At 41.8% G+C, this 23,903-nt stretch overlaps 1 protein-coding gene across 1 annotated transcript in view; it reads left to right on the top strand.

The window, feature by feature from the left end:
• Positions 1-23,903, top strand: part of TPPP (tubulin polymerization promoting protein) — a 60,322-nt gene that overhangs the window by 30,280 nt on the left and 6,139 nt on the right. Inside the window, exon 2 of the mRNA XM_075705923.1 lies at positions 6,025-6,178. Within this exon, the coding sequence (XP_075562038.1) occupies positions 6,025-6,178 (154 nt within the window). The remainder of the gene's footprint in view (positions 1-6,024; positions 6,179-23,903) is intronic.

Here is a 23,903-nt window from a genome sequence, read left to right on the forward strand (position 1 = left end):
GCAAAAACATTTGTTGGGCTCCCACTTCTAGTTATGAAGTCTTCAGACCCTTGTCAGACTTTCTATGCTCCTTAGAGCTTTGTGGGTAGGTGACAACTTCCACAGCAAAACAGTCTTGGTTAGCGTATCCTGCTGTAAGCCTCTGTGGCATGCTAGCAAGAATAGAAGCTTCTCTGAGTATTTTTGCATCTTCTTTCCCTTCTTCAGTCTAAGAAAACTGAAAGGGAAAGTGACCTTTTGGGATGGGAGTATGGGTAGCTCAGAGATTAAGACAGAAAACTATTCAGTTGGAGACTTTGCTGTATTAACACTGAACTGTAATAGTGCTATGGAGATAAAGATTTCTAATATTGGTCAAGGATTTTGTGTATTGGGTATGTGGAGTGTATTTGTATTAGCTTTTCTTTTCAGCTAAAATTGTAGACAACTGTTAATAGTATTCAAGTCCAAATAACACAGAAGTATTAATTTGCAACAGTATATTTTCACATTGCGTTGTTCTAATCTTGTGAACGTAGGACTCTGTTAGTAGTAATATTTGCAAAGCAAAACTGCATCACTTGCTATTGCAATCTACTTTGGGCCAATGTTTGATCTCTTACACTTTATGTTCACTATGCTGATGCCCAGGCTCAGAACTGATGCTTTTACATATGTGAACTTGGGCTCCCAAGAGCAAACTGAGGAATTCAAGCTTTAGTTCAGGCTCTCCCCATTTGTAGCGGTTACATGTGGAGAGACCCATCAAGGAAGATGAAGTGAGGGGAAGCTTCCTAAAATGTGTGTTCAGTCTGTTCCCAAAGGTAAGCATAGATGCAAGCAATTTTCATGAGTGTACAATGAATACACTATTTCCTCCACCGAAGGACGATGCACTGGTGTAATGCTGTTTGTTGTAAGAAGCAGAGCTTAAAATAGAATTGCATGTAAGGATATATCCTTCCTAAACATAAAGTTTCTTTGTGTCATAACAAAGTACAGGGCTTTAAAAATTTATATTATTAATGTCCCTAATATAGCCGGGTTAGCTCAGTTGGTTAGAACACGGTGCTAATAACGCCAAGTTTACAGGTTCAATCCCTGCTTACTGCAGGGGGGTTGGGCTCGATGATCTCTCAAGGTCCCTTCCAATCCAAAGCATTCTATGATTCTATGATTCTATATATTTTGTTATTTTCATTGAGGTGGCCAACCTTATGACATCTGTTTTCATAAAAGCCTTTTTTTTGCCCCACATTCCCTCTATTGTTACTATTTCCATTTTGTCTCATTTTCTGGTCAGATAGTTTTAATTTGTGTTTCCAGTGTCTGATTGTGTTGTGTTTCTGTAGCTGTTCACACGTTCCTTCTACTCAATTTGTCTTCTTTTTTGCTTGTTTAAAGTACAGTATTTTACCTTCTTTCTAGGTCTCTGTTAACTCTCTGGAGTCCTAAACCTAAGAGAAGACTGTTAATAGCTGAGATATTGCCCTTGGCATACTTAATTGTAGACAAGTTATTTGAACTCGTAACACATGGAAAATGAAAGTTAATGTATTTGTTTTGTTATTCCCACAGAAACAAGATATTTATACTGAGCTTCTAAAAACAAGTTACAAGTATGCACAAAGAAACTGATTATTTGTAGCAACTGTTTAATAGAAAGAAACTGGTTTGTTTGGGGCTTTTTAGTTGGTTTTTTTTAGTTTAACTTCATGACCTCTGAAAAGCTGGTGTTAGGAAGGGGCTTCCTGAATGTGAACAGGACATTAAAAATGGGGGAAGTAATCTGAGGGTACGACTGCCTTGTGTGTCATGCAGTGTTCATAGTATTATAATTTTTCATAGAATCATAGAATAGTTTGGGTAGGAAGGGACCTTTAGAGGTCATCTAGCCCAACCCCCCTGCAATGAGCAGGGACATCTTCAACTAGATCAGGCTGCTCAGAGCCCCATCCAACCTGGCCTTGAATGTATCCAGGGATGGGCCATCTACCACCTCTCTGGGCAACCTGTTCCAGAGTCTCACCACCCTCATCATAAAAAATTTGGTCCTTATATCTAGTCTGAATCTACCCTCTCTTAATTTAAAGCCAGTACCCCTTGTCCTATCACTACAGGTCCTATTAAAAAGTCTGTCCCTATCTTTCTTATAAGGCCCCTTTAAGTATTGAAAGGCCACAATAAGGTCTCCCCAGAGCCTTCTCTTCTCCAAGCTGAACAACCCCAACTCTCTCAAGCTTTTTTCACAGGGGAGGTGTTCTATCCCTCTGATCATTTTTGTGGCCCTCCTCAGGACCTGCTCTAACAAGTATCAACCTGTCTTTCCTGTGCTGAGGACTCCAGAGCTGGATGCAGTACTCCAGGTGGGGTCTCACTGGAGCAGAGTAGAGGGGCAGAATTACTTCTCTAGATCTGCTGGCCACACTTCTTTTGATGCGGCCCAGGATTCGATTGGCTTTCTGGGCTGTGAGTGCACATTGCCGGCTCATGTCCAATTTCACCAGTATCCCCAAGTCCTTCTCCGCAAGGCATTTTTGTGCACCTGGAGGGGGCTGATCCTGTGGCTTAAGAGTGTGTCAATCAAGAGCTATGTAGGTTTGTTGAGAGACTTTGCCTCTGTCATTTCTGCCTACTCAGTCTGTTTTCTCCTCTGCATTCAACCCAGGACTGTACAGATAGAAGAGGGGGTAAGAGCATGCAGTCCTGCTGAGTAACAATGATGACAGCAGCTGCTCAGAGCACTTTGAGACCTTTCTCCAGAGGCAGGAGGGGTTGTAGCATTGCTACTTGGTAATTTAGATGATATGGTACATGGCATATGTGTACCGTACATGGCATACCAAAAGTGCCAGTATACGCGAGTTAATCAAAAGTTATGTTCTTAGGGGTTTCCACAAGACTTAGCGTACCTTGCAACTGTACAATTTTTGAGTTAATTATGATGCTTTTCAAATGGGTTTAATATTGTAACAGATGGGAGGGGGAGAGAGAATGTTTTTGGAGTGTAGAAAAAGATAACGAATTTCAAAATTAAAGCTGCTTTATTTAGGGCAACTTTACTTGGGATGTAGTTCCAAAAATTCCTTTACTCCCAATCCTATTTTTAGTGTCACTTCAGTTAGTGTTTTTTGCTGGTAAAGAATATTTGCTATGATGCACATTTCTTTTTCTTTTGGGTCCAGCAGCAATAGTACATTGCTCATATATGTATCCAATTTGTGGTTACAACTCAAGTTGGAGGGAAGGAAACCTCATTTCCTTTCCCCATGTTTGTGTGACAGGGAAAAGACCGAATGTGAGAGGTACCAATGTCTATGTCTTAGACCAGAAGGAGATGTTCTTTGTTCCTCTTGGCACCCTTATTTATATATTTTCCTTTCAATGAAGGGAAAAAAAAAAGGTTGTGCTCATCTCTTTGGTAAGTGCAGAACCAAAAATACTACACGGGTTAATAAAAATAGCAGGAGTCAACATGAACTTCAACAGTTTTTGCTGAAAGTGGTCATTCCCTTTCCCATTGTGATGATCCTGACTGATGATCCAAGCTAAACTGTAGCAATCCTGATTGGAGCCTTCCAGGTAACCTATGTGCTACAGAAAATTGCATTTGAAAGGTCTGTATGTTAGACTTGGCTGTGAGTTGTAGTGAACAAGGGCCTTAGCGTGGTGTTACACTGAAGCTTTGCAGTGATTGCCAATGCTGTCTTTTTCTAAATGAGAGGCAAAACAAAATGAAGTCCTGACCTCTTGAGCTAGTTAAAAGTTCTTGGACATGTTTCATCAGAAGAGGGATGTTAATCCTATTAATGAGAATCCTGGACAAATTCCAAGTAGTTAATTGCAGTTTATTCCATGTGTCTTTCCGATTAATGAAATATTGGGTTATATTCTTCATTTCCACTGTCATGATGTTCTTTTACTAGCTAATTCCATGAGATACTCCAGCATATGCTTCACCTAAAGCAGACAAGTAGTTGCAAACAGCAAAATTTGGTCAAAAAACAGATAAAGTTTACTTCTGACTAAAGTAGAGTGTGAAGGATGTAGGGATTTGTTACATGTTGGGCTGTGTTGGAAATACAGGATACTAGTAATGAATGGTATGTAAAGGGTTGCATTAGTGTTGAATTTTGCTGTGAATAACCAATTTATCCTTGTTTTAAAAGCCTGGGATAAAATTTCATTTTGTATTTAATTAATTGAAGGAGGAGTCACTTCCTAACTGCTGGTGTCTATAACTGAGAAATCTCAGTTCCCCCTTTCATTAGTGGAGACACCCTCCAGCTGAGTGGGATTTCACTTTCACTTTCACAGATAGACCTCTGAAGTGTCTAAGAGAAGAGCAAAGATAAATCAATGATAGATAGATGAATAGCTATTCGCAGTGGCTCTTTGTGACACTTGAATTAAAATCAGATTTCTATGCATAGTTTTTCTGTTGCCAGTGCACGCTTTCTCCATCTTTGCATCTATCATTTATTCCTGTATAAACAGCTGTCACTGTTGAAAGGACTGGTCTGGGTTGTATGGTGGTGTTCGGGATTTTTTTCCCCTCCTCTGATTTGCTTGAAGTGCTCTCTAAATTGGCATAAAAAGAAATGCTTAAGCAGCAGAAAAAACTCATGTAGTAGCAAGTTTCCCAGCAACATGGACTTTCAAATATTGCTTTGACTGTGAGTGTTTTGTAATGTTGTAAGCAATTAAAAACGTCTTTTGCTATTAAAGATGGTACTATTTAAGGTTAAATCAGTGTAAGTATCAGAACACCTTTTTGAAATTTTTTCTATTTGATGTATTAAATTTTAGCTTAAAATGTATGGCTAAATTTTGATGTGTAAAATCTTGTTCTAAAGATCAGGGAACCTGTAGTTTAATAATACAGAACAAGGTGTGTTTTGTGTGTGATATAATTCATAGAAAAGAATTTTTTTTTTTTAATGGTGAGTAATCTCACTAATGCTGTAGCCTCATACCTGAATTTTAAAATGAGGAACACTAAAAATAATTTTGTATTAGGGAAAAGAAAGGAACAGTATTCCACTACATTATCTCCTGCCTAAACAGAGTATTTTAAAATGCTAGAAAACAGACTTGCATTAATCCCCTTTTGGTTAAACACACCTCTGTAGTGAATGCTGAGTTTCTTTGTAAGAGTTTTATCAATTGAACCCTTTGGCCTGATAGGTGCAAAAGATCTGCAGGAGTGACTGTATAAACGGATGTTTGTAAAGTGTGAATTTCCCACTCTACTTGTCAGATTTTGCACTGTACATTGCTATAGCAAAATCTCCACTGAAAGTAAACCTAAGCAAGTAATTTACTAGTGTGGAAATATGGGCTTCCTATTTGTGAAAACAACAGCAAGTCTTCAGCTCTGAATTTCTGGCGGGTTTATGAGTTTATCAGACTGCTATACTGTGTTTTCCATGAACCTGTGAATGTTTTATGAAGGTGATGGTCTAAGAAGGAAAATGGGTATTGAATTTAAATGCATCACTTTAAAATTTGTCAGTCTTTATTCGAAGAGGAATTTCAAGTTTTTAAGTGCTTTTCAATAGTTTGCTTTACACAACAGCATTATTCTTAATCTACTTGTGAAATCATAGGTAGTGACCTATGAATAATATGTCATAACCAGTTATTCAACAAGGAATAAAAATATTAAATAACAAAACTCACCTAAGATGCTTCAGTCCTTGTCTTTTATGCATGCAGGCTTTTACAGGTGATCAACCAAAAGAGACTATATTAGATTTGATGAGCTGCATGCATTCTGACAGCAGGCCGGGTCCTTTTATTTCCTCTTTATTTCTGGACAGTCATCAAAGGAAATTCTAAAGCACTATCCTACTGAAGTACATAAAAAAGAAAGTGATGTTCCTGGGATACATTTTATTTGACACCATAAATGGGCTGCATGGGTCTTCCTGTTCTGTTGCAGTATTCTGTTGTTCACTGTGGTAAACCAAAACCATTCTGCTATTCTTGGAATGCTTGTTGTGCTCTCTTGTAATTTCTTTCAATTTCTGTGTGTTTCAACAGGGGAAAGTCTTCCAGAACTATCACTTTTGAGCAGTTTAAGGAAGCTCTTCAAGAACTCTCCAAGAAGCGATTTAAAGACAAGAGTGATGAGGAAGCAGTTCAAGAAATATATAAACTAATTGAAGGAAAAGCCCCGATTATATCTGGAGTAACGGTATGTTACTGATCTAATGGATGGATTGTTCTAGCTGTCCTTTGTTCTGCTGCAGTGTTGTTATATTCACCTGCTTCCCTTTACAATCCACAAATCCAAGCAGCACGCCTCTGTGGGCCTGAAGGCAACAACTGTGCTGAGCTGAGCGGGAGCAAAGATTATGCAACAGCTGAGTATTGCACTACGGTGTATTCTTGTGTGGCACTGTCATTGCTTCTGCTGGGAATTGTAGTACCACCTAGCAGCACAGTCAGGGAAATTCAAGGAGAGCTCTTGTGTGTGGTTAGAACATAGAAACGTTCATGACGAGTGGTGTATCCAAATAAAAAAGAATAGAAGGGAATTAAATTTAGAACCTCATTAAACAGTTCTAAGATGTTGTCTGAAATACCAAAATGACTAAAGCAAAGACATCTTAAAATACATTCAATACACCATGTGAATCCCACAACACTGGAAATCTGGGAATAATTATCATGTGGTCTGGTCTTTGTTTTTTGTTTGTTCCAAGTCTGTCAGAACTCAAATGTTCTTTCTTTTTCTTTTTTTTTCTTTTTTAAATATTGGCATTAAGCTTTATATATGAAAAGGAAGTTATAAAGCCTAGTGTGCGTAAGTTTGTTTGTCCTTTTAAATGCTCGGGTTAGGCAAGCTTTTACCCTGTAGTTTAGGAGATACTGGAGTACATCAACTTGAATAGTCCTGTCAATTTAGTTCATCTGCTTAAAAATTGTGATCCTCCTGAATTTTGGCTGTAGATCTGTGAATGAGAATCTAATTGTAAATAATCTTTCCAGAAATTGATTCTGCACAAATGAACAGTGGAAATGTCAAGTGGAAAGATCTCTTGAGTTGGACAATTTGTCAGGTTTTTTCAAGACTTTATTTTATTACTCTTGTACTCTCATTTGAAACAAGTGGTAGTTTTGATTTATAACAGGCTTAAAATAGTATGGTAGACTTAAAATAATGAAACTTTCTTTTTGTCCTTCACTCATTTTAGTGAGTTCGAATAACTTTTTCATCTGTCCAGGGATTCTCCCTTTGAATTGTGCACATTCTTCTAGGCCTCACTCCTGATTCCATTTTCGGTATTTCGGCAGTCAGATATTGAAATGATCAATGGCTGCTAATAAGGGAACAGCTTCTTTCTGCGTGGATGACAGGGTGATGAGAGAGAGCTTTGCAGATGCAGGGTAGTATATTATAGGTGCTGCAGAGGTATACGAATGTGCCAGCAGCAGGGAGAGAGGAATGGAGGGGGAATATGAGCCAGCAGTGTAAGGCTTGCCTGTACTCCTATTGTGCATGCAGTCCTGGGGAGAATTGGAGAAGTGAAGGCATAATGGGCAAGCGGAGGGATCACAATATTCTCTCCTGCTTGCTGGCAAAGTGAGGAACAGGAGGCAGAGCTTAAAGGGAGGGAGATTGCAGGCTGGGAGTGGGGCGGGGGGGGAAGAACCAAAATTTTATGTTTGATTTATCATGCTAATTTAGTTCCTGGGTGGTAAGAATGACCCAAACACTTTGATATTGAAGGCATTAAAATAAATAAATACATAGCCACTCTGCCCCCAGCAACCTGGGAATGCAGATTTATATACAAGCATTCTAATGCTTTGTTTATTTTGGGAAGTCTATGTCCTGGAAATTTTAAGTTGGACTGCTTTCTATATGCTTAGACAGAGTTATATGAAGCTTTTCTTAAACTGTTCTGGGATTACTCTGTCATGCCATGTAGTGTGTGCCCTGCTCTGTATAGCTCTGCTGTAGGTCATGTAGATTTGGTTCAGGTTTCAGCCAGAAAACTTTAGTGTGACTACTGAGACGTTGTAATATAAACAGACTAGGGAGGGAGCTGAAAGCATGATTAAGTGAGGCTTGTGGATAAGTATACTTCAGCAGCATTTGGAGATTTTTATGTCTTAACTTCTTATATTTTGTGCTCCCTGTTTCGGCAGGGGGGGCAGAGCAGGGCAATATGTCTGTACTGAATGGCAGCCTGGGGAAACCACTGTTTCAACAGGATGGTTGGAAAGTTTTCTTTCACATCAGACAAGGAGGATTTTAGTGTGTGTTGTGTGTGTTGTGATGGAAGATTTTCTTTTCTTTTTCTGTTTATTTGTTCTTCTCCTTCAGAATGTTGTAGAATTACAAAAATCTCTACTTGTGGTTGATGTGGTTGAGAAGGCTCAGCAGCCCGACATTGAAACTGAGTGAAATTTTGGGCTGCTTTCTCATCTGCAATGGAAGGTGTATGGTTGGCTTGGTCACACAGGAAGAAAAACAACAGGCAAGTGATAGGGGTTGATTAAGCCATAGCTTTATTAGCTCATTTGGTAGTGATCTGGCAATAGAATATATAGTACAGGTCATATATCTCTGACAGTTTACAATCAGACATGTAAATGAAGTCTAGGGCCTTTTAGTTGTCCTCACTTCCACACAAAGGCTTCAAGAGCAAGACTGAGGTTCTTTCTTTTCCTGTACCAAAAGCTGTGAGTTGTAACTATGTTGAATGCATTTTTGCACCTCCTGTGGAACAGGTACTTGCTTTGGTCACTGCCGGCTCTTAAAATGAAACCAGTTGAACCTCAGTGTGTATTCAACAGGGTCCCTGACACAGAAATGTAGAGTAATTTCAATTGGAAGGAACCTGAGATGATCTCATTCAACCTTCTGTTCACAGGAGGGCTAATTTCAAAGCTAGATCAGGTTGCTCAGGGCCCAGTCCAGTCAGAGTTGCTGTGAGGGTGGTATGGTTGGCAGGGCAGTACAACAGCAACAGCACTTTAAAAGCTAGGTGATGTGTGCTCAGGGTGATGGTGATGTGGGCAGGAATGTATTATCACAAAAAGGGACCTGTTGGGAAAGAGCAAGGAAGCCAGAATGCAGCCCACAGAGCACGGCAAATGAGACATAGCAGTTGTTGCAGCAGGAGTGCAAAGAGGCTTAGAAATTACACTCAAGACTATGTGGCTCTGCTTGAAGACTGTACAATGGTGGTCTCAACATGCTGCAGGACTACCATTAGCACATCAGAGTCCTTGGCTCCAGAGGGAGGTGCCCTCTGTCTAGGTCCTGTGCTGCAGTGTGCTCCTGCCTATCCCTAGAGGTCAGGGCAGTGGTGGCCTCGCTTGTGGGAGATGTGCTGTGGTCAAGGCCCTGAGATTCCAGATTAAGGAGGAAGATGAAGAGGACACTGAGATGGTACTTGTGGAAAACCCAAGCTACACAAGGTGAGGAAGGAGCGACAGCTGGAGACCAAGTAAATGGAGACTATTAAGATGGAGAAGGCTGGAAGCTTGTGACTTCTGGCAACAAGAAGTTGTCACAGATCTGTTCCACCCACAGGTCTCCAGTTTCAGAATAGGTATAGTACTCTGGGCATTGGTGAGGATCAACAAGACCCATCAGAGTCAGTTGAGTCTGAACTTAGTGTCCACACAAAAGGGAAAAAATGAGTGATAGCATCACCCAACACTGCCTGATGCTATGGGGACAGGCAGGTTCTTTTTAAGGATCCTTGGTAGAATGAGAACTGGCCACAAGTTTGTAGTTATAATTAGAGCTTTATTATTATAGAAAGATTTTTAGTAATCAGCGTAGTTTATTGTTACGCAGAATTTCTAGCAATTAGGATAGCTTTCCTATTACCTAAAATTGCAGTTACCTATACTTTTCAGTCACCTGGACCCTCTGCAGATCAAGTCAAATTTTTAATAATCAGCGAGCAATAGAATAATCATAATCTGGACTCTGACTTTAAAAAGTACATGAATCACTCAATCCTCAGAAGAACAACAGTGGAGGGGGTATCGCAGTACTCTAGCCCACGGTGAGAGTGCTCCCCCTTTCCTCTTTTATCACAGCGTGAGTGTCCCCTGTATAACACCAGGAAGCACAAAAGCCTTAGCAGTCTGTCTGCTGTTGGCTCAGCTTCAAAAACCTTTTGATAAGCTGATATATTTATACCTCTCAGTGTAGGGGTTTGGCCTATACAATTTCCATAAGTTAGTGGACTCTGAAGAGGCTGCCAGACAAGCAGTATGCCAGAATTTTGGCTGCAGGAGCCAGCAAGCTGCAGGTGATAATGGCTGCGTAATGATCTTTACCTCTTCCTGTCCATTGTGTCCTGCCTACACGTTGCCCTTGCTTTGACCTAATGGCACTGCTCCCAGCAGGCCTTAGCATGAGCTGTGTGTTAGCCAAAATCTGAGCAAGAGTTGAGTGAACAGGAGGCGTCCCTGACCACTGAGGGATCATGGATTTTGTCATCCAGAATATCTCACGTGCTGTTACGCCTCTCTGTTCCATAACGTGTCACCATACCCTGGCAACAGTGCTGTACCAGGTGTCAGGAGCAATGGGTACTAGTCACAGATAGTTACTGGAGATTCCTCTTGTGGACAATCGAGGCATGTATCTTCTGACCCCACCTGATGTCTCAGGAGTTTTGTTCTTTGGTAGGTGCCAGGATCTGGGATTGTTGCAGATGCACTGCCAAGATTTGTCTAGCCTTCTATCATGGACCTCTTCCTCCTCTTCCTTGTGGGTACCAACAGTACTGCTCCAGAGGTAACCTGGAGCATATCAAGAGACCACAGAAGTTGGGGGGTGAGGGTGAAGGGCATGGAGCTCTGGTCTTGCCTTCCCAATCCTTACAGGTAGGAGGAAAGCTTGGGTAGACATGGACTACACCTGGCTGTATGGCTTGTGTTGCAGGCAGGGCTTTGGCTTCTGTGACCAGAGGAATGAGGGCTACTCAGCAGGGATGGAATAAATCTAACAAACTGGAGCAAGAGTGTCTTTGCAAACTAGGCTTGCTAATCTATTGAGGAGAGTGTTAAGCTGGGTATGGAAGATTACCATAACCTGAAGAGGAAAGGTCATAAGGAGCAGAGCAGATGTGTCTAGGTGACAAGCTTGACAAGGGAGGCTCTCACTCTTCTGTAAATACAGCAGGACTTGTACCCATCTCAAATGTCTGTAGACAAAAGCACATAGCATGGGGAACAAGCAGGACAAATTAGTTGCAGAGCTATGACCTCACTGGGATTGTGGAGGTGTGGTGGGACAGCTCTCCTGACTGGAGTGCTGCAATGGATGGATAGAGGCTTTTCAGGAAATACAGTGGGGAAAATGATGAAGAGGGTTTGTGATCGATGTAAAGGTTTAGCTTGACTGCATCTAGCTTTGCCTTGGGGCAGGTGATGAGCGAGTCGAGAACTTGCAGGTAAGGAGCAGCATACAGACCAGCACAGATGATGTTATAGTAGGCATCTACTACAGAGCTACTGATCAAGAAGAGGAGATAGATAAAGCCAGACAGTTAGAAAAAACTTTGCAATCCCATGCCTTGGTACTCATGGGTGACATTAAGCAAGCTAAAATGACTGGAAATAAGTGATCCATAAGATTTCTAAAATGAATTAAAAAAAAATTCTTAATGTGGATGGTCAATGATTCAAGGAGATACTTTGGACCTGTTACTCACAATCAAAAGGAAGAACTGGTTAAAGATGCAAGAGCTGAGACAGCCTTGGCTGCAGCAACCAGGTGACTGTAAAGTTTAAGATCCTGAGAGGAGTGAGCAAGATGAACAACAGAATTACAAACCTGGACTTCAGAAGGGCAGATCTTGGCCTGTTCAGTTTCCCACAGGAAACTGCCCTGGAGGGCAGAGGGGCCCAGGAGAGCTGGTTGATCTTCAAGACAGCTTCCTCAGAGCACAAGAACGGTCCATTCCCATGTGCAGGAAGTCGAGCAAGCATGGCAACAGGCCAGCATGGATGAACGTGGAGCTTCTGACGGAGCTCAAACATGAAAAGGAAGTACACAGGAGGTGGAAGCAGGGAGAGGCTCTGTGCGAGGAATGTAGCCCCTGCATGAAGGAAGCAAGTGAGGAAAACCAAAGTTCAGCTGGAGTTGAGACTAGCGAGGGAGGTGAAGGACAACATGAGAGGTTTCTGTAAGTACACTGGCAAGCAAAAGTGTGGGCCGACTGCTTGGTGTGGCAGGGGACCTGGTGGCAAGGGATGTGGAGAAGGCAGAGATACTCAATGCCTTTTTTGCCTCCCTTTTCAACCGGTAGGGCTTGTCCTCAGGGTTCGCAGGTCCCCGAGCCTGCTAGCAGAGTCTGTGGGCGTGAAGCAGTACCCACAGTGAAGGAAGACGCAGTTAAGAATCACTTGAGCCAATGAGACTTACACGAGTCCATGAGACCAGGTAGGATGCATCCAAGGGTGGTGAAGGAGCTGGGCAATGTCATTGCAAAGCTGATCCCTGTCATCTTCAAAAGGCCATGGTAGTGGTGGGAGGTTCCCAGTGACTGCAAAAAGGCAAACGTCACACACATACTCAAGAAGGGCAAGAAGGCGGATGCAGGTAACTACAGGCCTGTCAGCGTACCCTCAGTCCCTGTGGAGGTTGTGAAGCAAATCCTCTTGGAAGCCCTTTCTCAACACACAAAGGACAAGAAGGTGATTTGGAACAGCCAGCGTGGATTTGCTAAGGGCAAGTCATGCCTGGTCGACCTCGTTGCTTTCTCTGAAGAAATGCCTGGCACTGTGGGCAAAGCAGTATACCTTGATTATGGCAAGGCCTTGGCCCCAGTCGCGTCATCACCAAATTGGTGAGGTATAGGCTGGATAGCGGGCCGACAGTCTAGGAAGCAGTTCTGGAGGTCGTGATGGACCACCAGTTGAACATGAGTCAGCAGCAGTCCTTGGAGCGAGTGAGTCATGGCAGCAAGGGAGGGAGCCGCATCCTGGGCTGCATGAGTAAATGTGTAGCTAGCAGGTCTGGGGAAGGGATCCTTCCCTTCTGTTTGGCACTAGTGAGACTGTATCTGGAGAGCTGTGCCCATTCTGGGGCTCCCCTGTGCAAGAAAGAGTTTGATACACTGGAACAAGCCCAGTGCAGGGCCACCAAGATGGTCAGGGGGCTGGTTGTGGTATATGATGACTGTGGCAGGAAAAAAATATGTATGTTTCTTTATGTTCCTGCATAAAGGATAGAAATTAACTTGCTGTTCTGAAGTTAGAGGGGAAATTTTGTAGGAACAAAGCATGTGTATATGTATGTACGTTGTTTGACTCATTAAAATAAGGACAGGAGCGTGAAATCATCCATCTTGTAAAGAAGATTAGTATACCATAAATGTTGTAGTTCTTGTGTTCTTCCCATTATCTAGAAATTTTAAGAGGACTATTCTACAACTGAATCGGAACAAATGTCATTGAAGACTGGTGGTAACATTAAGTTGCAGAAAGATTCACCAACGCCCCAGCTGAAAAAACCCCGTGAGCCTGTACTATCTTCCCTATTCTTTTTCATCTTCACCACCCATAAGAATATAAAACTCTTCCTCAGAGAAGTGTTGGCACGTTGTTTTCAACTTTGTGGAAGGCCGTGTTAATCGGGCTACTAGACGCCATGATTTGTAGTTGCTTGGAGTCTTGAACTGCTTGGGAGCTGGAGTCTGGGGCTAATATTACAGAGGAGGAAAAGAAAGGGTCACTTGTAAATGCTAAGTGTACAACACCTGATCTGCCCTTTAAGGCTGTGCACTACATGGTCTTAGCTTGATGGAGTTAGATCTGGGCCAGGCAGGTTTAACTTACTAATTTGAAATTGTTCCTGGAAGTGATGTCACATACACGTCACCTTCTTAACGTAGTTTGGTCGAGCTCTAGCCGGACTACTAGTTGGTGAGATGTTCTAGGTGCTATATGCAGAGTTAGGACTTGCGGTGTTAAAGCACCCACGTGGTGTTACTGGCAACTACTCCTTTGAAAGTCGTCACCCTGATTAATGAAAATGGTGTTACTTACTACTTTCTGGCTTTATTGAAGTAGTGTTGCTTATCGTTTTCGTGTGTGTGTGTGTCTGTGTGTTTGTGTGCATGCTGAACTGAAGAAACATGACTGAAATCCAAGTTTTTCTTTGAAGCTTGATCTCTGTTCCTGACTATCTGCAGGTTGTTTTAATGCATATACATGTATTCCCAGGAATTAAAAAAAAAAAAAAAAACCAAAAACATACAAAGCCCAAAACAAACCCCCCAACCTCAAAAAACCCTCTTTGGTATGGAGTCCTGGTATAATCCCCAAAAAAGAAAAACTTTCCCTTTGAGAATTTTTTTTTTTTCCCCCCTTTCATAGTCAGTTTTAGGTTCTCATTCTTTACAAAGGTTCTGGATGTTACCAGCAAATAAATAATTTTTAAAATCTTGCTAAGATTGCCGACGTTGGTGCTGATTCTTAAGGCTCCCAGAACATTTTAATTACATAAACAAATCTCTATGGCAACCTTTTTTAGGAAGAAATGCTGTTAGATACTAAAGTTTTATGGTTGAAAGAGCAAATACAGAAAGCCATTCAGTTTCAGTGAGGAATTGAGGAAGGATGATTACAGTTGACAGAGTGTAGCCAGGAAGACCATGGCTAAAATGTGTACCCTACTGGTAAGGAGTGATGCTGGCACCTTACCTGCTGCCCATCATTAGCATTTTTGTCAGTGCACTCCCAGCACACTGCTGCTTTCCTAAACAGAAGTACTGCTACTGAGTTACTGGTTATTTTGAAGAGCAGCATTGTATCCTGAAGAGCCAGCACCAATTTTTGCAGCTCTCGCATCAGAGTGTTAATATCATTGATTTAATTTGGCACATGAGTTGAGAAAAAATGATGATCAATGAGATACAATACCTAAAGCAGGAAGGTAATGTTTCTGTACTATCTGGACACTTGTAATTTGAGCAAAAAAGCTCAAAAAACCTTACTGCAGTGTTTTGCATCAAGGCAGTAAGTTTCTGCTTAAGCTGTGGAACAGCTTCAAATCAAACCTGAGTCTTTGTTGGTGATGGCAAGCAGTAGAAAATATCTTGAGGCAAGTTGTTTCAGTGGAGGCAGGAGTTCATTGTAAAAACCATTGCACTTCATGTCTGTCTTGAACGTATGATATTCCTGAAGTCCAGTAGCTTTTCTTGCTGCGTTTACTTCCCAGTAATTGGCTCTCGAGATCCTTTTTGGGAACGGTGCCATGTTCCGTGCAAATCCGCACAGCTAACAAGAGCTTGCGGCAGACTGTGCTAGCCGCAGAAATGGAAGCGATGCAGCTACCACTGTGTGGGGCTGCACTGATCTGCTTGTCCAGCCTGTTGCATTGTGCCAGGTGAATGGTCCAGCTTTCTTGGCATTAGCTTGGCGCTTTAAACTGCGTGCTTCGTAAAAAGGATGGTAATGCTTGCTGACAGAAATTGAAGAACACGGCCTTGGCAGCACTGAATTGTCTTCCTTCTTCTTGCCTCAGCTTTGTTCTGTCAGGCAGAGTCCTGAAAGTGTGGGGAATCTTTTAGTCTTACACTGTTACCCTATTTTCAGGATTATGCCACAAGCTTCATAGGATGATTCTAAGCCTTTGACACCAAAGTTGAGATAGATTTCCTGCTGAGTCCATAAAATACACGCTGACTTACTTGCATTGATGCAGTTTCTCTGCTGCAAACGGGCCAAGCCAGTGCAACACCATGGCTTTCAGTGGATGTATTTTTCTTTGGCAAAGAGCTATATTCTTCTGCAGTAGTGTTGACAGATTGTACGTTCCTGATTTCTGTGCTGTCATTTCCTTTTTGCTGTAGTTCCTTTCAGTTTCATAAGGATGGATAGTACATTTCTGAAACTTATTCTAACTCTCAAAACTGATGAAATGGAATGTTCTACTTGCTCTGTAAACTGCTCTTGGGTTCATCTGTTATCTTGAGGTTGAAGGAGAAATCTACCCAAGTTTGCAGAGGTGTCTGCAAAAAGAAAGGAGGAGGGAGGCATGTGGCACTGAGGTTAAGGGTTTCAGGGTTTAAAAAGACTCTACAGCTTTCACTTCCTGTCTTTGATATGGGGGCTTTTTCAGACAGACAGAAGTTGGAACATGGGCAATTTGTAATTTGGATGAGGTGTTGGATTTTTTGTTTTGTTTTTTACCCTGGGTGTGGTCAAACACTGGAACAAGTTGCCCAGAGAGGCTGTGGAACCTCCGTCTTCAGAGGTATTCAGGACTTGCCTGGAGCAGTTCCTGTGCAAGCTCATCTGAGCCTTGCTGTGATTAGGTGTTTATGCTAGATAAAGACTTATATGCAAAGGTTCCTTCCAACCTAAATTGTTCTGTGACTTTATGATTTTAAGTTCTGATAATCTCCAGGGATAGAGAATCACCAGTCTCTCTAGGTAAGCCATTTCTTTGCTTGACCAACCACAGTGGTGAAGAATTCTTTCCCATGTGTCTAGTTGGAATTTCCCATCTTCCAAATAGTGTCCATTATCTCTTGTTTTGTTTTTTTGTAGTGTGGGGTTTTTTTGGTTGGGTGGGGTGGGTTGGTTTTTTTTTGCTATGTACTTCTGAACTCGGTTTGTCTCCCCTCTTTTTACTCTCTTTTGAGTCTGAATAAACACCCTTCTGTCATCTTCTTGTATGCCACACACTCCAAGCTCCTCGCTGTCTTAGCAGCACTTCCCTGTAAACACTGACACAAAGCAGGAAAAATACTGAATTGCTAACAAAAAATGCATGATCACTTTAGATTAACAAATGTACTGGTCTAAATAAAATTTCTTTTTATTTCCATAGCTGCTTCTGAGACTGTGGCCTGTTCTGATCTCAGTGAGGTTTTGGTGTATGAGGAGTTTCAGTTGAAAAAGGCAGGAGGCATACATACCTTTCCTGACTCATCTGAGATGTTTCCATGAACTTGGAGGTCATGTGACCATATCTTTGGTTGGAAACAGACAGTGAAGGAGTAACAGCCATTTTTAAAAGATTTTTTTAAGATTTGGGGGAGCACAGTGGTCCAGCAAAATATCAGTAAAAACACAAGCCTGGTGAATGAACAGGTCTCTTGTCAGTGGTCTCTTCTTTTGATAGAGGAAAAGTCACTGAAATTACAGCTGCTGGCTTGTGTTAATGGAAATAACTAAGGGAAGGGAAGAATGGTCAGTCTTGGAGACCAGAAGTCTTGATATTTTTGGAAAGTACCTTTGGTTGATTCATTTGGTGTTCCCTAAATGAGTTTATACGGTGATTATATTTGATTCTATTGTGCTAAGTAAAACTTTTCTCTTAAAGAGAAAGATCTTTAAAAAAAAGAATTTTAAGGTCATGTGCATCTTCTGTGATGCAAACTTTGTGGTTAACTGTATGTGCAAATAAGAGAAAGAAAATGGAGCCTTCCATGGGCTCACAGAAAGGAGAGGAGGAGGTTGGCTCCAAGTAATTTATTGGGTTTAGAAAAATGTAACTAGAAAGATTATATAATTTACTCTAGATAGTAAACAGTTCAAGCAGAATTGCTATATGACAAGACAGAATCATTTGTCTCTGACTTGTTGTGAAAATGAAGGGAGAGTGTTGTCTTGCTAAGATCGAAATTGGCCTCATCCATCCCTTTATGCTGTTCACTATATTTCATCCTACATTTTTCCTCAGTGATGAGAAATGGTCAGCTCCTCCCACACCCCCCCCTTTTTTTTTTTATTTGCCTCCCAATGCCCATGTGCATTGTAATGAACAGCTGGGTTGCACAGAAGAATGAGATCCCAGCTACCCTTTTAATTGTTTTTTGCCTTTAGTTCAATTGCCAGTTTACTCTCTGTAGTTGGTTTTGTTGTTCATAAACAGAAACCACATTTTGATAAAAACAAGTTGGGTGTGCATTTGGTTCATAAAGGCAGTTCACTAAAAATAAGTCATCAGCTCACAGAGGAATCTTTATGAATAAACTTGTCACCTTAGGACACTGAAGGTGATGGAACAGCTAACCCTAGAAATTATTTCCAGGCACATGAAGGACAAGAAAGTAATCAGTAGTACTCAGCATGGCTTCAGCAAGGGGAAGTCATGCTTGACCAACTTGATAAACTTCTACCATGAAATGACTGGCCCGGTAGATGAAGGAAGAGCATTGGATAGTGTCTACCTGGACTTTAGTAAGGCCTTTGACGTGGTGTCCCATAAGAGTCTCGTAGCCCCTCAAGTTGTTGCTGTAGGGGCTGAATGAGCAGACAGTGAGGTGGATTGAAAACTGGCTGAATGGCTGGGCCCTGAGGGTGGTGATCAGTGGCGCAAAGTCTAGCTGGAGGCCAGTAACTAGCGGTGTACCTCAGAGGGGGCATATTTGGTCTAGTACTGTTTAACTTCTTCATTAGTGATCTGCATGACGGGGCAGAGTGTACTCTCAGCAAATTTTCTGATGACACAAAGTTGGGAGGAATGGCTGATAGGTCATCCAGATGCTGCCATCCAGAGGGACCTTGACAGGCTGGAGAAATGGGCTGACAGCAACCTTGGGAAGTTCATCAAGAAGTGCAAAGTCCCGCACCTGCTGAGGATCCAACCCCATGCACCAGAGATATGCTGGGGGCCACCCAGCTGGAAAGCAGCTTGGCAGAAAAGGACCTGGGGGTCCTGGTGGACACCACGTTGAACATGAGCCAGCAATGTGCTCTTACCTCATGGAAGGCTACTGGTATCCTGGGCCGCACTAGGCAAAGTATTGCCAAGTGGACCAAGGGAGGTGCTCCTTCCCCTCTGCTCAGCACTGGCGAGGTCACATCTGGAAGTGCTGCATTCAGCTCTGGGCTCCCCAGCAGAAGACACATATGGAGCTACTGGAGACAGTCCAATGAAGAGCCATGAAGATGACTAAGGGGACTGGAGCATCTCTCCTGTGAGGAAAGGCTGAGAGAGCTGGGACTGTTTAGCCTGGAGAAGAGAAAGCTCAAGGGGGAATGTCATCCATGTGTATAAATACCTGAAGGAAGGTATGGAGCCGGGCTCTTTTCAGTGGTGCCCAGTGCCAAAAGGCAATGGGCACAAACTGAAACATCGGAGGTTCTGTCTGAATATCCAGAAACACTTTTTCACTGTGAGGGTGACCAAACACTGTCACAGGCTGGCCAGGGAGGTTGTTGTGTCCTCATCCTTGGAGATATTCAAAAGCCATCTGGACATGATTCTGGGCAACTGGCTCTAGGTGAGGGAGTGGGAGTCTGGAGCAGATGAACTCCAGAGGTCTTTTCCAACCTCAACCCTTCTATGATTCTGTGGTATATAGTACCACTAGCTGCTTGTGGTTGAGGAGTCCAAGATGGATGTGAAATCATGTGTATTCTACTCTGTATTTACAAAGGCTTTTTTGAAAGAAAGCACCTTAGCAGGATGCTTAGATTGCACCTGGCCCTTCTGCATAATGTTCACACGACCTTAAAGAGGAAGTAGTATTTTCTTTTTAATGGATATGCATTCATCATAAGAAACATAAAAGGAGAAGAAAAAGGAGAAGAAAAAGGAGAAATGGGGTGTTCTGCATAGCCTTATGGTGGCATCTCATTAGCTCTGATCTTTCATATGGATGGATCAGTTCAGGGAGTGAGAGCATATTGTACAAGGAATTAAAATTGCTTGAATTTTGTACTGTTGGAAACAAAGTGAGCCTCCCATTTCACAGAAATTGTGCTGTCATGAAACCAACAGGGATTGCCATCTTTCAGTTGTAACATTGTCACATGTGGGAAGGGGTGCACCAGTGACCTCACGTGCAACTTAGGAAAAGGCTGCAGTTCTTACTCAGTTAAAAACAATTTGGAGAAAGAATCTTTGCCTTGCAGCTACTGCCTTTATGTTCATTTCACATGTTGTGACTCCTGTGATGCAGGAAGCCTTCTGATCCATCCTGGGCTGAAAGAAACAGGATGGAGGATCACTGTTGTTCTTGCTCTGGATTTGTGATGTTCATTGTGCTGGAGTTTTAGGGGTTTTTTAACTGTTTTTCAGGACAAAAAGATTGTATTTTTTTGATCTGTGGTGTTAATTTACCTTTACTTATAATGTTGATGTTTCTTTCTCCCTGCACATACACATGTCAACTTTCAATTAATAGATATGAAAGACAAAGATCTGAACCATTGCCCCAAGCTGTCTGCTAAGTAAGTGTGATTTTTTTTTTTTTTTGAGGTATGTCAAAGGGGTTCTAAACCATAGAGGTATTTTTTTGTATTTCAACTATTTGCTGTATTGCTGTTGCACTGGGAACACACTTGGCTCTAGCAGATGAAGAATGAGTTATAAGCGAATGTTTTCATGTTAGTCCTAGCAGAAGTCTTCACCAGAGGATGTAACAGTGTTATGAAAGAGACACCAGGAGGAAGTAGTGGATGTGAAATCTGTAGACAGATGACTGGTAAATTCCAAATGGAGAAGTATCAAGGGAAATTAGTGGGGAGAAACAAACAAACAAACAAAATTCGACTCAGTGCAAGATCCTACAGAAGGTGAAGGTAAAATTTGTTTACAAAGTCTCTAGTAAGCTGATTCTCATTCACATGTACCTATTTTCTAATACATTTAATTCACTCACACTCTCACAGTCAAGCACGAAGATGTGTGTGCCAAATTGGTCACATTTTGGCACACACATTGCGTCCCCTCTGTGTGTGGGACACAAAGGACAAGGGATGATCACTACTAAGACATGACTATGTCTCCTGGGTTCTTTATGATTGACAATGACAAACTAGTTTTTGGATAGATGTTTCATGACCTTTAAGAGTCAATAGTTGTTACAGATTGGTCCTTTGCTTCAGGATCCTAGTTCAGACTGTAAATTGTAGGCCAAGTTGTTGCCCATCCTCTGTTTTCCTTGTTGGTTTGAAATGTGTCTCTGTTTTCCCAGTAGACTAACAGGAAAAGGAAAGGCTCATGTGGCACACTGCAACCTAGTTGTTATCATCCTGTTTTTAGGATGCACCTTTGTTTTCTGATAAGTCATCTGTGTTGTGGTCTTATCAGAGTACAGGCTGTCTTGATATAAACTACACATTCCTTAAGTTTATCACTGGGAGTGATGTCCTGGGAGTAGTTTCCTGAGAACGTCCTTCATTAATGACACAAACATTCTATGAATCCTTGTTTTACTATTTCTTCTTACATGTTAATATGCATGAATTTCCTTTCATATTGCACTGATACAAGCCTTTGTATGTCTATTACAATTATGTTACTGTACCAAAATTCTTACTTATTTTTATTGTAATTTGGGTATTGAGGCAAATTTCATACTGATCATGCCACCCCTTTGAAACAGAGGAGCAGAAGCTGTAGTCCTTCTTTTTCCAAATAGTGATTAAACTTACCATTACAAATTCTCAGAATAGCAGTCTGTCCTGAGAATGAATTTGGTAAAGGGAAAGGCAGTCACCTAGAGTTTCTGAGAATTCTCTCTGCATGTGATAATCCAGAGTGTATGCACATTTAGAGAAAACTGATTTTCTGTAAAGTAGTGGTGATGAAATACAAGGAAAGTAAGTATGTGTTAAGTTTAATTAACTTTATACTGAATATTGCCCCTGTCTTGCATTTGGAGTATTTCCATGTTTACAGTACAAACAGCTTTTGTCCCTGGTAGCATCCTGTGGCTTTTAGCAATAGTGTTATATAAGTAAACATAGAGCAAAGTTTAGTCCTTTGATTATATGGTAAGCTTTCTTCCATCTTCTGTAGCAGCTTCTTCTGGTGTTAGGGATGATGAAAGATACTTTGGCAAGTATTGTGCCCTAGGTTTTTGCTTGCTGGCTTACATGGGAAGAGTCATAGATGGGATCTTCATTTTCTTAGTAAGTCTGTTAAGAACACACAAGGAGTGTGCTAATAGTTAAGAAAATGCCTTTTAGTAAGAAGCGTCATATGTTCTTTTGGAGGGAGAATGATCTAGTAATAACTTAAATAAGCATAAGAAACTTCCCCACATGTATTCTGTCGTACAGTCAGCCTTTATTAGTATGCTCCTGCAGCTGTTAGGACCTGCGGGGGTTTTAAAATGCAAGTGAAATGGGGAGCTGTCGTGGTTTAGCCCCAGCCAGCAACTAAGCACCACACAGCCGCTCGCTCACTCCCCTTACCCCGATGGGATGGGGGAGGGAATCGGAGCAGTAAGAGTGAGAAACACTCCTGGGTTGAGATAAGAACAGTTTAATAATTGAAATAAAGTAAAATAGTAATGATAATAATAACAATATAATAATGATAATAATAACATACAAAGCAAGTGATGCACAATGCAATTGCTCACCACCCACTGACCGATACCCAGACAGTTCCCGAGCAGCAATCGCTGCTCCCTGGCTGACCCCCCCAGTTTATATACTGAGCATGACGCCATATGGTATGGAACAGCCCTTTGGTCAGTTTGGATCAACTATTCTGGCTGTGCCCCCGCCCAGTTTCTTGTGCACCTGGCAGAGCATGGGAAGCTGAAAAGTCCTTGACTAGCATAAGCAGTACTTAGCAACAACTAAAAACATCAGCATGTTATCAACATTCTTCTCCTACTAAATCCAAAACACAGCACTATGCCAGCTACTAGGAAGAAAATTAACTCTATCCCAGCCGAAACCAGGACAGGAGCCTGTGTATTTATAAGAGTTAGGTGAGACACATGTACTGCCCACTACTATAGATGCTTCATGGTTCGAAATGGTGTTTGGTGGAAGACTTTGTTTAGTCAAGCAGTCTGACAGTTTGTCTTCAAGTAGTGGCTGGGTTCTTGCTCGTGCACACTGCCTAACAGGAAATGTTACACTATATAAAAGCTTATTCCTACTGGTTTGTGGCAGAATTTTTGTTCAAGGTACAAGCCCCCATGTTTCCCTTCACTTACTAAACAAAACAGTGATTCACAAGTAAGACTTAAAATATCACAGAATTCCTAGTGCCTGTGCCCACAGTGAAGCTAACAGGTTATGCACTGTTACAGAAGTGTGTGTCTTTGTTTTCCACGAGTTGTCAGAGTAATTTCCAGTGGCCAGACAATGCTTTGGCTCTGTTGTGTAACTGGGTTGTGTGCACCGGACTTCATCTGGATCTTTGGATAACTGCTTGTCGTTCAGGTCACTATAAATCACCTGCACGGTACTGGATACCTCTCTCCATGGTGGTGGAAGAGCAAAAGTAAGAAAACTCATGGGCTGAGATAAGAACAGTTTAATAATTGAAAGATGATGATGATGATAATGATGATGATGATAATAATAATAATAATAATAATAATGATGATGATGTAATGAAAAGGAAAACAACGAGAGAGAGAAACAAAACCCAGGAAAAACAAGTGATGCAACTACTTACCACCTGCTGACCGACGCTCAGCCAGTCCATAAGCAGCGATCACTGCCCCCCAGCCGACTCCCCCCAGTTTATATACTAAGCATGACAGCATACGGTATGGAATAGCCCCTTTGGCCAGTTTGGGTCAGCTGTCTTGGCTGTACCCCCTCCCAGCTTCTTGTGCACCTGGCAGAGCATGGGAAGCTGAAAAGTCCTTGACTAGTGTAAGCAACAACAAAACCATCAGTGTGTTATCAACATTATTCTCATACTAAATCCAAAACATAGCACTATGCCAGCTACTAGGAAGAAAATTAACTCTATTCCAGCTGAAACCAGGAGAGTATCCACCCCCTATTCTATACAATCTATGTCATGCCCAGGTCCTACCCTTTCCAATACACTCCAATTAATCACCATCACCTTTCCTGTATTTTGATACATACACCCAGATGTCATTCCCTTAGTCCATCGGCCATCCTCTAAAATGTTCGCTGAGTTCATTTAGTCCACGACTTTGGGCTCCATCTGTCACAACAGTCTTTCAGGGCTGGCGAGATGGTGTGTGGTG

Source organism: Pelecanus crispus, chromosome 2 (genome assembly GCF_030463565.1).
Source record: "Pelecanus crispus isolate bPelCri1 chromosome 2, bPelCri1.pri, whole genome shotgun sequence".
In the NCBI taxonomy this organism is placed as follows: Eukaryota; Metazoa; Chordata; class Aves; order Pelecaniformes; family Pelecanidae; genus Pelecanus; species Pelecanus crispus.